Here is a 14,656-nt window from a genome sequence, read left to right on the forward strand (position 1 = left end):
TCTTTCAACATGAAACTTTTATCACATTTCATTCAAATGAGCTTTAAGAATATAGACTTTTCAGGTTGGAGACTGCATATTGACTTATGAGTGGTGGTAGCATAAAGAAGTAGAGCTGTCACTTGTGGCATTAACGTGCTTTAAGCAGAAACTGATTTTTTGTTTTGTTTTGTTTATGGTTTTTGACGTGTTTCTGTTTTGGTCTGACTAGGAGGAGCCTGATCTGGTTAGTGCAATTTATGGCCGAGGGATAGCCTATGGAAAGAAGGGACTACATGTGAGTATGTAATAGTTACGATTGCCATAGCGCCTACATGACCTGACACAGACCAGGGTTTTGCTAGAACTGCTACTGTTCATTGACCCTTGATGGCATGTGGAGTGGTATCTATCGTTCCAGTTCACAGATGAGAAAATGGCAGCTAGTAAGTGGTGGACTGGGGATTTCCACCCAGATCTTCTGAAGTAAACTTTGATAAACTGGATAGACTAAGAAAAGCATGAGAACCTGCTTGCATTCCTAAGAGATATTCAATGGTCCAAGTGGAGACTGGGCATCAATAGTGAACTAGGACTTAGAGTTTGAGTTCCTTTCACAATTATTAAAGGTTGATGAAAGAATAAAAGGTTTTTTTTAGGTGTGTAAAATTTATTTTTATTTGTTATATTTTATACTTTTTGCACATAGGTATAATATCTTTGTAGCTGTAATCAAATTATTCCCCTTATTTCTTTGAGGAAGGCTGGAGGAGGACTATAATAATCATAATCATATTTTACACAAGCAAAGGTACTACGGTATAAAAATGAAGACTCCTGAAATTATATAGTAAATCACGAAATGGTGTAAGTTCAGTTTTCCAAATTTTTAGTCTAGGACATTATATGCAAACTTTTTCTATTGTCTTATTGTATACTAAAAATATTTGTGTGAAATTGTGCTTTGAGAGAGCAATACCACTTTTGCAACTTTTACATTAAAAATATTAAAAATGTTTAACATTTTTATTTTATTACAATGTATAACATATTACAATTAATATTGTACTAACCTTGTGCTGGCCTACTGGAGAAACTTTGTGTATCTGTATACTTCTGAGACATAGAGGACTGAGAATGAATTCAGAATTGGGAATGGTGGAAGTGCTTAGGAAGGAAACGATATTTTACTCAGAGCATCAATGAATGACCAGGTTGAAGTTGCACTAGTAAAGTTCAGAGCTGCCTCTTCCTAATTCACATCTTTTAAAATTATACATCTTGAGATTAAATTTGCGTGTATATTTAATAAAAAGTTACACATGCATTTTTAATGTAAAAGTAACATGCAAATGTTAAAGAGAACTTACCTAAACTTCTTAAGATATAGATTTATAGGCTTATGTTTTTGATAGATACTATCTTGACCCATTTCTGTTCCCCCATTGCCACTGGTCAGCATCATTTCACGTGCTGGTATCCACATACTCATCCATTGAGATTCGTTGATTCCACGTTTAAGTAGATTAAGTTTAGATAATATCCTGCCATCTGTGGAACTTGTGATAGGTAGCCGGGTCTAACATGTTATTGTTGAGTAAGTAGATAGACTTGAGTGAGTTAAATAATTGTAATATCATGACTGATTTGACATGGCACATCTCTTACATAGAAGTGAAGTTCATATTTATTTTTAAACAATTAGTTATATCATTACTAAATTATTAGTTTTCTCAGAAAATCTTTTCAGCCTGGTTTTGAGTAACAGTATGTCTCATACTAAGCTAATGCCTTTTCAAGGACATTAAGAATGCTGAGCTTGCTCTGTTCGAACTGAGCCGAGTAATTACCTTGGAACCAGATCGTCCAGAGGTATTTGAGCAGCGAGCAGAAGTGAGTGTGGTTTTCTTTTTCCCTCTGTCATTATTGGATTAGTTGAATCTCAATATTTTTCCTATCATTTTATTACTTGTAAATTTTAATGCTCCCTTAAAACTCTTATGTTTTTCTATGTAGGTACTTAATGCCTTTAAGCATGGTTGAAATTACTAGAAAACTATGGACCGAGTGATATTCCTGAACTAATACAGAAGAGTAATATTTAATATGAAAATATGTGGTTATGATATGTACTACTTCTATAGATATTCATTGAAAAACATAACACATATTTACTGTGTATGTGCCCTACTCTAGCAAGACTTGATATGACTGTTTGTCAAACTGGAATTCACAGCCCTTGGAAGTGTTCATTCTGCTGATGTGTATGTGTGTAAGCACTTACCTGTAATTCTTATGAGATAGACCTAGCTGCGTGGATACATAGATCAAGTGGATGATTACAGCCACATCTTAATGAAACTTGACATAGAGACAGATAACATGTGGTGAAGATGCCATGTAGTACTGGCTCAAGTAGACACAGGAGGTGCTTCTTTGGGAAGAGAAGAAGGGGAATGTTAGGAGTGTTTGCTGAGGCCATCAGAGGAAGCGAGGCTAGAGCTGATGCAATCCCATGGTGTGGTGGGGACAAGATGGAGGAGAGTGTTCAACGCAGGGAAGAGAGTCTGTACAAAGGCATTCTGTTTTATGTTTTTAAGTGAAATGTGTTTATTTTACTTTCTGAAAATAATAAGCTTTCTAGGCTTGATATGTGTTACTGTATTTAGTCTGAACAAAACAACTTTTAATCATCTGATATGATCTCATGGTTGAACTAAAGAAAAAATTACTTTTTATTTTCTCTTTTGGGAGAGAAAACTAGTAAAGGAAGTGCTAAGGGTGTAGGAATTTAAAAACTGTATTTATGATATTTTTGTTCTCAAAATTATTGTGTCTTACAGTTCAGTCTCTTAAAGTGAATTTTTGTTTTGTTGGGGATTTGGCTTTTTGAATAAAATCTTTCTCAGTGAATGATTTCATTTCTTACATCTTACCTATTTTGAATTGTAACCCTAAGGGTTAAGTGACTATAGTTTATCACTGCTTGAGACTTGCTGGTATTTAGTTGGTGTTTAGTGGCTAATTTGGTGACAACTTTGGTGATCATCTGCTTCTGGGAGAGGGGACTGATGCTTTTTCCCCTATATTACTCTGGTTTGTGTTAAAATCTGGTAAATCATGAATTAAATTAAGTATATTTAGGTCAGAATTATTTAACAGGTCTTTACAATTTGCATATCTAATAAAAAGCTACTGTTTATCAGAATGGCATTCATTGGTAATTAGAAAAATAATTTTTAATTGTCTTATGTATAATAATATTCTCTTTTTCTGGCATTATTGGGCAATAATGTTACTACATGCTGAATTTTCCAGCTAAATTATAACATACCATTTATATATGTCAGAAGTCATTTTACGAGAAATCTTTCACTTTCATGCTTTCTGAAATATTCTATATTTGATGAACATAAGTTAACTTTTTAAAGTTATTCATTATTATGCATATTGATTGTTGTGCTGGGATATGATAATTCAGTTATGTACCTAGGGGTTGATAAACTCGGGAGGGATGATTTTCCTTTCAAAATACAACCCCAGCCCACTGTGCTTTTTGAATTCTCAGACTTATATTCAATTTATTTCCTCTTTCTGAACTATCATGCTTACTACTGGTGATAGGCCTGCCTGAATCCTCTTTCTCGCTGATTTTAGAGTAGGAAATTATAAAATTTGGTAGAAATAACCTGTCTAATAGGGGTAGAAGAGGCTGGGCGTAGTGGTTTATGCCTGTAATCCCAAAATTTTGGGAGGCCAACACAGGAGGATTGCTCAAGGCCAAGAGTTTAAGACAAGCCTGGTCAATGTAGTGAGACCCCTACCTCTGCAAACAAATTTTAAAAAATAAATTAGCAGGGCATGATGGCACGGCACTGTAGCCTAAACTACTCAAGAGGCTGAGGTAGGAAGATTGCATGAGTCCAGGAGTCTGAGGTTACAGTGAGCTGTGATTGTTCCACTACATTCCAGCTTGGGTGACAGAGTGAGACCCTGTCTCTTAAAACAACAACAAAATAAACCCTAATTTAAGGACGTTTATTCAGGATAAAGTGCTTGGGCTTGATTGCATGAACACTGATACTCACTTTGGATTTTCTTATGTCTTTTTGGTTTACTTTTGCATTCTGAACTGTCTTCTGTATTTTCATGTTGCCTGAATACAACTGATTGCTGGCTCAAAAGAGCTTTTCCAAACAGGCTTGCAGATATTTTTCCTCCTACTCTGCAGATCATGACTCATGAGTTAAAAGTTGTTACACAAAAGGGCTTAAAGAGCATCTGGAATCTTAGAAGTTGTCATTCAGCTCTTCTTACCATAGAGGACAGAGCTAAAGTCCATGGAGGACTCTGATCTATGTCCAATAATTTGTCTATTTTAATGGTTCAAAGTTATCTTTCAGGTTAATTTTGACATCTTTGTGTATATATGCCAAATTTTGATTTAAAAGATAAAGTCAAGGAAAAAAAATCACATTGTAAGAAAAGTAACATCTGGTACAACCCAGAATATGAAATAGTGACAAGGCAGTTGCTGCAGTCATAGTTCATCAGTCTCCTGCTTGACTAGACAAAGATTAGTGGCACCTCAGCTGGTTGACTTTGAACACCACCACATAGTATATGGGGTCAAGGATTGCAGCCTGCTGAGAGTAATTTTGTGAGTGGAGTAGGGTGAAGTGGAATTGAAGAGTCAAAAACGTTGGGATTTTAGGGTTGGTCATTGGTATTTTTCCTGATTACATGTTTGGGATTTCTAGATTCTGTCCCCTCTGGGACGAATTAATGAAGCAGTGAATGACCTCACTAAAGCTATCCAACTGCAGCCTTCAGCACGGCTGTACAGACATCGGGGAACCTTGTACTTCATATCAGAGGTGACTTGTTTTTGTCTTGAAGTATTTCTTTTTATGATGATGAAAATTTCATTTTTCCCTTGACCTCAGAAAGTGACTCTTTGATAGATTTGGGCTTTGGCTGTTTAGTAATATATCTGTGTCATAAGAGTTATAGGCCGGGCGCGGTGGCTCACACCTGTAATCCCAGCACTTTGGGAGGCTGAGGCAGGAGGATCACGAGGTCAGGAGATCGAGACCATCCTGGCTAACACAGTGAAACCCAGTCTCTACTAAAAATACAAAAAAATTAGCCGGGCGAGGTGGTGGGCGCCTGTAGTCCCAGCTACTAGGAAGGCTGAGGCAGGAGAATGGTGTGAACCCGGGAGGCGGAGCTTGCAGTGAGCAAAGATCCTGCCGCTGCACTCCAGCCTGGGCGACAGAGCGAGATTCCGTCTCAAAAAAAAATAATAATAATAAATAAATAAAAATAAAGAATTATAAAAGCATTTTCTATAGCTGAAATTAAACCCAGTGGAGAACATTAAATACCAAAAACATTTTTCTGTTTGAGCTGTCAGCAATAACTAATTCTGGACTGGCATTAAAAAAGAGAGAAAGATAAATTTAGTTTGTGGCTTGTATGTCAATCTTCCTTGTAAATGTCATCATAGAGAAGCAGGTGTGCATGTTGTCAATGTGATTATTAAACTTAGAGGTACAATTTGAATTTCTTTGGGTTTCACAACCCAAGAAACATACCCTGAACTAGCATGGCTTTCCAGACTATAGCTTCTCTATGTAAGTGACCCAAGCCTAACAAGATTGTCTTTTATCATCAGAGTAACATTTATGATTGCCACAATTATTTCTGTGGCTTATAGTACTTTAAATAACAATTTTCTGTGCCAAAGAAAATATATTAAAAGAGTCTCAGCATAACACATGTTAATATTAATCTGTGGCACAATTATTTTGGAACTATCCAGTATGATAAAATACTAGTACCAGAAATTTCTCTGACAGATTATTGCTATAATACTATTTGAGATAAATTTTTTTGTAAAGACAGAGTGCTTAATTAAACCTTTGTCAGTTTTTCTCACAATCGCTTTTCTTAAAAAGCTCCCAACTATTTGAATGAGTAGTATAAGCATTTAACCAATATATAGTATCATGAAATGTTTTCTTTGAAGCCAAAAAGGGCAGAGGATGAATTGAGATATTTTTTCTCTACCAGTCAAAAATTAGGAAATGTTCACATATCTAATAAATACTATTTTATTTTTTCCCCCACTCTCCTTTTTGTAGGACTATGCAACAGCCCATGAAGACTTTCAGCAGTCCTTAGAACTGAACAAAAACCAGCCTATAGCTATGCTATACAAAGGTTTAACTTTCTTTCACAGAGGACTTCTGAAGGTGAAAGTGTTGTGCATATGTGTACCATATGATGACTCTGCTTCTCTTTTGTGGGTGGGAGGAATTTCTTTTGCTTGATGGCTGATCTGGTGTAGAAGGTAATCTGAATCAGCGTATTTTTTATTTATTGAGCTTCTACTCTTTGCTGGGTTCCTGGAGGGAGATACCGAAAGAGAAAGGATCAAAGGTTAATAAGTGGGAGAAATGATACTTTACCTTTATAGAGGATACAGTTTGCAAAGCTTTTTCCACATATAATTTATCATATGGTAAACATACTCAAGAACATAATATAAACAAAGTGCTTTGAAAATGTAGATAAGAAAGATTTACTGGAACTGCAGAGTTAGAGAAAGTTCCAAAGAACAGGTGGACTTTGTCCTGGAGCTGGAAGACTGAGTGGGATTTGAGGGTGGAAGTGGGAGAAGAAAAGCCCATCAGGCAGAGAGGAAAGCGTGGGTGAAGACTTGGGGAGATGGAAATATGGGCAGTTCACAGAGTGGGAAGTAGTTGGGTGTGGTTTAAGGGAGATGAAGCTGGAAGGTCGGTGGAGGGCAGGTCCTTATCCTGGAGTACTGTGCTAAGCATTTTGACTCAAATTTGCAGGCCAGAGGAGCTATAAATTCTAGATTGCCAAAATGCATAGGTTCCAGCACTGAGACCAAATCTGTAATTTAGAAAGTCGATCCTGACAGCATGGTGGCTGAGGAGATGGGCGACAGAAGAACTGACAGGGTGACATTGGTTGGGTCTAGGTCAGTGGGCATGAAACTTGACCCAGCTCCTTGACAGACCACAGGGACAGGTTGGGAGACCCTTCTGAGATTGACTGTATTAGTATCACTTGAGGACTGCCTGACTGCTGGGCAGAGGAGGTAGAGGGAAACAGGAAAGCTATCTGAACTGACTGAAAGTATGGGCAGAAATGTGGCCTCTAGCCTGGCCCTTCCTCCTGCCCAGGCACTCGATTCCATGTTCTGATTCTGTGCGGGGAACCCATCGTGAGAAGGCTTGTGCCAGAAGCCGGGGGCCTGGAACCTGACGAGGAGCTGCCTCTCTCACCTGGGCTTCCTTAGTGCTGCTCAAGGCCTGCCACATAGTAGGTGCTCTCACAAAGGACACATCCAAGCTACCTGATGGAAGACAGACGGGCCTGAGAACGAAATAGAGTCAGCCTGCACAACTGAAAAGCGATTCATTCTGATAGGAGCCCCAGAAGGTGGTACTTAACGACAACTTTGAAGGCTGTGAAGAAATTCAGTAGTGTGTGGCAGGGATGTGTATTCTGACAGAAAGAACAGACATTTTATTATTGAAAGTGGTTTGAGGATCTGACATACATATATTTGGGTTGTGGGGAGAGTGTTTACCTGTGAAAAGGCTGCACATTGCAAATCCTCAGTGTTAAGGACAATGCCTGTCACATAGGAGGTGCTCAATACATATTAGTGGAATAATGAATTTCAAGGACAGAGCATTGAAGTTGGTGTTGAAAGGTCTTGGTTTGAGCTCTTGCTCCAGGCTCCATGGGCAATCAGTTTCTCCTTCCACGTCTATAAAGTGGAAACAATTCTACTTTCTGCCTCTTGGAGTGATCATGAGGATTCAATAAAATACTCCATGTGAAAAGTACTTTGTAAGCTTTAAACAGGAATTGAATACTAATTATAGATTATTTTATCTGTGAAAATTTAAAATTTTACAGATTCTAAAAGAAAACTCCCATTCCACTAAAAGCCAAACCAAAAGGAATTTTGCAGATTCTATTTCATAAACCTCACATTCGTTTTGGAAGTATGTGGAGGATGCTCCTAATAAAGACCTCTCTCTTCCCTCAGGATTCAAACTGGCAGCCGTAGGCTTTGAGAGCAATTTCTTAAAACATGCTTTGAGCAGCTGCCAGGTGGACTTGTCCAGTTTATTTTGTATCTACCCTCTGTTCCTCTCATCTTCTCTGACAGTCACCTTAAATTTTAAAAATTCAGAACTTCAGTACTCTACTCAAATTATATCCCTTGGATGTCTCATGGAGGAGAAAAAGATTACAAATACAAAAAAGTACCAAACTATTCATATTAAGAGGTTGAAAATATTTTTAAAAGTAAGCAAATGCAAACAATTTCACTTTTAATGTTGTTACTGTAAAGCCAGGTTTAGGAACATGGATGGGGCTCTTTGGGGTATTTGAAAATGAGAATTTTTCAGAAAAGAGAAACTAACCACAAATTGCACACGAACTGAAATTCAGTTTGATTTGCTTTAGATCTGCGTGATAAGAACCTAGAAACAGCGCTTTCATTTTCAGCGTTAGAAGCCTCTCAGCAAACTAGTCCTACCAAGTTATTTGGTGCTCTGTCCTTTTCACCATGCTCATAAGCACAGCATCAGCAAGTATAATAGATGGGAACTCTTACTTTGCGTTTTTATAGATCTGCTGTCTGAGGAGGTTAGAGTGGTTACTTACTGTCTCCTTCATCTCAACGGCATCCCCGTGAGGTATAGAAGGAGTGGAGGGTGTCCCTGTTACACAGATCGGAAAACTGAGTTCATAGTGAAATGGCTGAATTAATAAATGAACTTTGTTTAGATTTTTTTGTTTCTCTTGTTAACCTTAGAGACAAGTATTAAATGGACCAATAAGTTTGAGCTATTTTTATATCCTAAAGGTGGTCTCTCTTGGCCAACAGCAATTTAAAAATTAAGTAGGTGATTGCTTATTTACTATATGATGTAATATGTTAGAAGTATATTAGGCAATATTACAAATTTTATGACTATTCAATTCAGGGGTTATATCAGGCATTTTGGATCTTCCTAGGGAAACAACAAAAGCTTTTCTATTGAATCCCATTGTTTTATTTATGTTGTAAGGATATTTCACAAACCATGTGTCCCAAGCACCATCAGCCTTCACTTTGAGAGTTTTCTGAGAGTGTTCTCTTAGTTAACAAGGAACAGCCCTAGGGTGGTGGTTGCCTGTCAACTAGTAAGAAAGATGGGGACTGAAAATGGTGGGATGGCATTTGCCAAGCAAATTAATTCAGAGCCAGTTCATATGCTTAGAGATTGATTCATTCAAACGTAGTTTCTTTGTTCCCAACGCCTTAAAATCTTGATTCTACTATGTCCCCTCTTTGGCAGAATGAGGTAGAGAGCTGTGCAGTGATTAGACAGGAACCCTGAAACCAAAGACTCTTAAAAGCTGAAGAGAAATCAGACTTTGAAGAACTGTGGCGTCCAAGCATGCTGTAAGTGGAGTGGGCAGCCCCCTGGGCGTCTCCACCTAGCTGTCCACAAGCACTCCAGACTTAACACGCCCCGAAGGGCTCGTTATTCCCTCCTGCCCCACCCCATCCCCACCTGCAGCTGCCCTTTCTCCTGTACTTCCTTCCTTGGTTAATGCTCTCGCCACCCACCCGAGCTCTTCAGCTTAAAAGCTTCCTACCCTTTCTTCTCCCTCATCTCCCATACCCAGGCAGCCACCAAACTCTGTTGTAGTTTGCCTTTCAAAATGTCTCCTGAGGTTGACCCTTCTTTTCTCTCCTCAGAGACAGTTTCTTAGTTTGAGCTTTCATTATCTCTTGCTCCAACTACTGCAGCAACTCCCTCATTTGGCTCCCTGTCTCCATTCTCTTCCCTCCCTAGTCTGTCTTTGTTGCTGCTAGTAGTAATCCTCTCTAAAAAGTACATTTCCTGAGGTCATGCACCTGTGTGAAGCCCCCTAGTCCTCACTGCCTGCACAGTTTGGCCCAGGAGGCCCTTCCTTTCCTGGCCCAGCTTTCCACATTAGCCTGGTCTCCCATCTTTTCCCTCTCCCCTGCACCCACCCATGCACCCTGCACTCCTGCCTCACTAAATTTTCCACCATTTCTGAGTGATCTATGCCACTGTACAGTACTATTTCCCCTCTCCAAAATGCCCTCTTTCTTTACCAAATTCCTTTTCATTCTCCAAGACCCACTCAATTGTCACTTCCTCCCTGAAGCCTGTTCTGTTACCCCAGGCTCAGTTAGTGGTTTCTTTCTCTTCATTCTCAGAGACTTACTTATATCTCTATTGTAGCTCTTAATTTGTATTCCGATAACCTGGTGACACAATTGGCTTTCTAACTAGACTCCATTCTTAGAGGACAGAGATAATGACTGGCTCATCCTTGCCTCCCCTGCACCTCACACTGTCTCTGGTACATAGTAAGCACTCAATACATGTTTACTAAATTAAGAATATAGTGGTAAACTCTTAAAAGATCAAGGTTACACCGTGGCAAGAAGCCTAACTAAACGTGATCTTTAACATTTCTTAAATGTTAAAGTTTATCCATTCCCATCTCTCTACCCAACTGTAGATATTCAGCAGGAGTCCTTAATTAGTAGATTGTCATCCCATTGTTGCCTTTGAAGAGTTTGCACGCCAGCCCCTCTTGTCCTGCTGTCTCCCTTTTAGAGAAAATCAAGGTGCAGGGAATGAATGCCTTTTTGAAAGCAATTAGAATTTTACTGCTTTTGCAAAACAATTTTGTGTGCCTTACCAAATCATTAAATATTTATTGAGTGCCTACCATGTGCAAGGTATGTGACATCTTCAGTAGTTTTCTTCTATGAATTATCTAATCATGTGTAAAATTATCTAAAGTCAAGTCTTTTGCATTAAAGCTATTAGAGATCATGATGCCTTATAGCAGGTAACTTTAGTAAGTATGTCTTTCCTTAGGAAAAGTGTTAGTAAGCTATATAGTCATAATTTTTTTATTGCAGTGTATGAGTCACAGTGAAAAGTACATTTAACATTGGTTTAAGCCTAGGTTGTTTCTACTTAAATAGAATGGGTCATTTGATTAATAGTTTTCATAGATGGAGAGGGAGTTAGGCAGTAGCCAAGTATACCGTGCATTTCCAAGGACAGCTTCCCAAAGCATAGCGCCTGCTTAGCAGTTCTCACTGTCTTAGCCACAGACTTGGTGTTAGGCAGACGGCAGCTCACCCCAAACACCTCCAACTTAAGGTTTTTGTTTTGTTTTGTTTTACTTTTTCTTTTTCCTTGTAGATCATGGGAATCCTTCAGATGGTGAATCTAGGAGCCTTTTTGCTTGTTTTATAAACAGTTTCACATTGGGCTTTCTTTTTTGTCTCTCGTTTCAATTTTAAATGTTGCCAGTTATGATCGTTTTGAATTATTTCACACAGCTGTTAGCCTTGCTTTTGGTCGTAGGGCCTTTATTAATTAAGGATATGATATTAATAATATGAAGGTGAAGTGATTAGTATTCAAAGTTTTAATGAAGTAGCTAGTAATAAAGTAGGTAAAATGGAAAGCTGATTTCCCATTGTGAAGGGGAGAAATTTAAGGCTCGTATTTTTCATAGTAATGCATTTGTTTACTGAAATCAAATCCTTCTGACTTATAGTTTATTGCATTTTCTGCCTGTCTTTTTTTAAAGTCCTTCTATTTAAAAGAAAATCTGTCAGACTATGTAGGATATATATTTAAATCCTTTTATGATTTAAGTGAAACTCAATTTTAACAGTTATGTAAATGAAATAATTTTCTGTACACTTTTTACAGGAAGCTATTGAATCCTTCAAAGAAGCTTTGAAGCAGAAAGTTGATTTTATTGATGCATATAAAAGTCTAGGGCAGGCGTATAGGTGAGTAAAATAATAACAGTTGGGGTAGGAGGGAGGCTGAAGAGTGGGGAGACAAGATAGCTTCACATAATATTTTAAAAGAAATGGTATTTCTTAACCAAAGGAGATGGGTATTTTGAATTGCACAAGTATGTATAGATTTGTTGATATTTTCTCTGGAGTGCAGAAAAAAATTGTATCAGAGGATGTCATGATGCACAGTATTCTCTCTTAACTTCAGTGTGTGTGTTGGTCTAGAAAACGTTCGTCCTTCAAAGGTTGTTGTTTTGAATAGTGGCATTATAAGCTGTTGGGGTATAGGTGCTGTTGCCACTTTCTTAGACAGTAACTAGGGTAAATTTCCTATGATCTCTTTGAAAAGTCCTAGAATGAAGGGATGGAAAAGTTGTGATTATAATGTACTGAAGGGGTGGCCTGCCCCTCCACACCTGTGGGTGCTTCTCACTAGGTGGAACGAGAGACTTGAGAAAAGAAATAAAGACACAGAGACAAAGTATAGAGAAAGAAAAGCGAGGCCCCAGGGGGCCAGTGCTGTGCTTCCAGAGGACCCACACTGGCACCGGTCTCTGAGTTCCCTCAGTATTTATTACCAAAAAGATAAGGGAGTAATTCAGCAGTAAGGCATACAGATACACAGAGATGTTACATTTTCCCAGGGATGGGCAGGAGGCAGATGTTTTTCTTTTACTGAGATTTAAGGGAATGGTACTGACCTTCAACCACAAGCAGGATTGAAACATTTGCCTAACAAAACACATTCCTTACAGCCCAAAATCCTTTCAACCTTGATTAGCACAGCGATGTTTCTAGCAAGGACAAGATTGGGGGTAGAGTCACAGATTAACAGCATCTCAAATACAGAGCCAAATGGAGTCTCTTAAACTTACTTCTATCTATAATAACACAGTAACAGGCTGACCTCTCTTTTTCCCCACATTTCCCCCTTTTCTTTTTACAAAATCACCATTGTCATCATGACACTGAGATTACATACTTTACAAAGTAATAGAATATTACAGAGCAAGTGGAGGCAGGATGAGATTACAGGATGGTGTTAACATTACAATTAAAATTGCTAATGAAATTTTAGGGCACGCATAGTCATTGATAACATTTTATCAGGAAATAGGGTTTGAGAGCAGACAACCTGACTGACCAAAATTTATTAGGTGGGAATTTCTTCATCCTAATAAGCCTGAGAGCACTACAGGAGGCCGGGGTTTATTTCATCCCTTCGGCTTCAACTGTGAAAGGCGGCACGCTTCCAAGGGGGTCGTTTATAGGCCTACCCTTAGAGCGCATTCTCCTTCTCAGGGATATTTCTTGCTGAGAAAAAGAATTCAGCAATATCTCTCCTATTTGTGTGCAAAAGGAGAAAAGATATGGCTCTGTTCCGTCCGGCTCACCGGCGGCCAGTTCAAGGTTACCTCCCTTGTTTCCTGAACTCCGTTGTTATCTCGTTCTTTTTTCAAGATGCCCAGATTTAATGTTGTTTAAACATACATGCTTACAAACAATTTGTGCAGTTAAGGCAATCATCACAGGGTCCTAAGGTGACATATATCCTCCTCATCTTACAAAGAAAATGATGGGATTAAGAGATCAAAGACAGACATAAGAAATTACAAAAGTATAAAATTTTGGAGAACTAATAAAATGTCCATGAAATCTTTATGTTTTTTTGTTGTGGCTCTAGCCAGTGCCTCTGTTCAAGGTCCCTGACTTCCCGCAACATTTTCTCTCCCTTTTCCTTTATATAAATGTGCCATGGCGATGAAGGCTTGTTCGTTCTCTTGATTTTGGCGTAGGATTTTCCGACTGGTCCAGTACACTAAAAATAAACTGATTAAACAGAGACACATAATTCCAAAATTTACTACAGTAGAGTTTCCAATAGACTTAATCCAAGTTGTGGGGTTTAATTCATCAAGATTTTTTGCCACTTGGTCTAATGCCTCAGCTCCAGGCACAATATTTAAATGACTTTGAGAGGCTTCAAAAATTTGTTCTTTTAATTTAGAAATGTCTAAAGTGAGATTATCTTCTCTTCCCTGTAGATGGCGTCTTACCATGTGATAAGTAAATCTACAGGTGGGATTGAGAGTAGGCACCTCCACCAACCAATTTTGGATAGCAGGCATTAAACATCCTGGTGCTTTCCCTAGACATATGGGAGGATAACGATACCCAATGGAAATATTTATCATCATTCCTTCTTCCTCTGGTTTGACAGGGCAACGATCATCTGTGGGACCAGGTACCCACACACTATTATTAACATATATTTCAATAGGATTATCCATCCATGTGACTGCCCGAATTAAGGGCGGGAAAGGCACATAGGCCCAGTAGGTATAATTAGCTGCAGCTGCTCCTGCAGGCATGGGGAGACTTACCACCATTGATACAACCATTAAAGCTGCAAACAGCATTTTTTCTGAGGTTTGTGTCACCTTTGTGCTAGCTGGGCTTTTTCTAGCTAACAGTGTCAGCTTCTTTAACTGTGCCCAGGTTGGCAGCTCCACCTTCTTGGTGCGTGGTGACTTCATCTGTTTTTTTGATATCACCACTTGATGCATCCTGCAAGTCAATGGTGCTCGATTGCGGTGTTTCCATCTCCGTGGAAGCGCTTTTCTTTGCATCTCCGATGGGTTCATTGTAGAACTTCAAATGTCTAGTGGGTATCCAAATAGGAAGCTGATTTTCTCCTGGTGAAACACAAGCAAAGCCTCTTTCCCAGGTTATCACCTTCCCTATTTCCCATGTCTTATTTTT

General features: G+C 38.7%; 1 protein-coding gene across 1 annotated transcript in view; it reads left to right on the forward strand.

Annotated features, from left to right (window-relative positions):
* Positions 1-14,656, forward strand: part of TTC13 (tetratricopeptide repeat domain 13) — an 81,029-nt gene that overhangs the window by 28,973 nt on the left and 37,400 nt on the right. The window contains exons 5-9 of the mRNA XM_011933434.1: positions 212-277; positions 1,780-1,872; positions 4,740-4,856; positions 6,126-6,236; positions 11,799-11,881. Coding sequence (XP_011788824.1) covers positions 212-277; positions 1,780-1,872; positions 4,740-4,856; positions 6,126-6,236; positions 11,799-11,881 — 470 coding nt within the window. The remainder of the gene's footprint in view (positions 1-211; positions 278-1,779; positions 1,873-4,739; positions 4,857-6,125; positions 6,237-11,798; positions 11,882-14,656) is intronic.

Source organism: Colobus angolensis, unplaced genomic scaffold (genome assembly GCF_000951035.1).
Source record: "Colobus angolensis palliatus isolate OR3802 unplaced genomic scaffold, Cang.pa_1.0 Scaffold126, whole genome shotgun sequence".
Lineage (NCBI taxonomy): Eukaryota > Metazoa > Chordata > Mammalia > Primates > Cercopithecidae > Colobus > Colobus angolensis.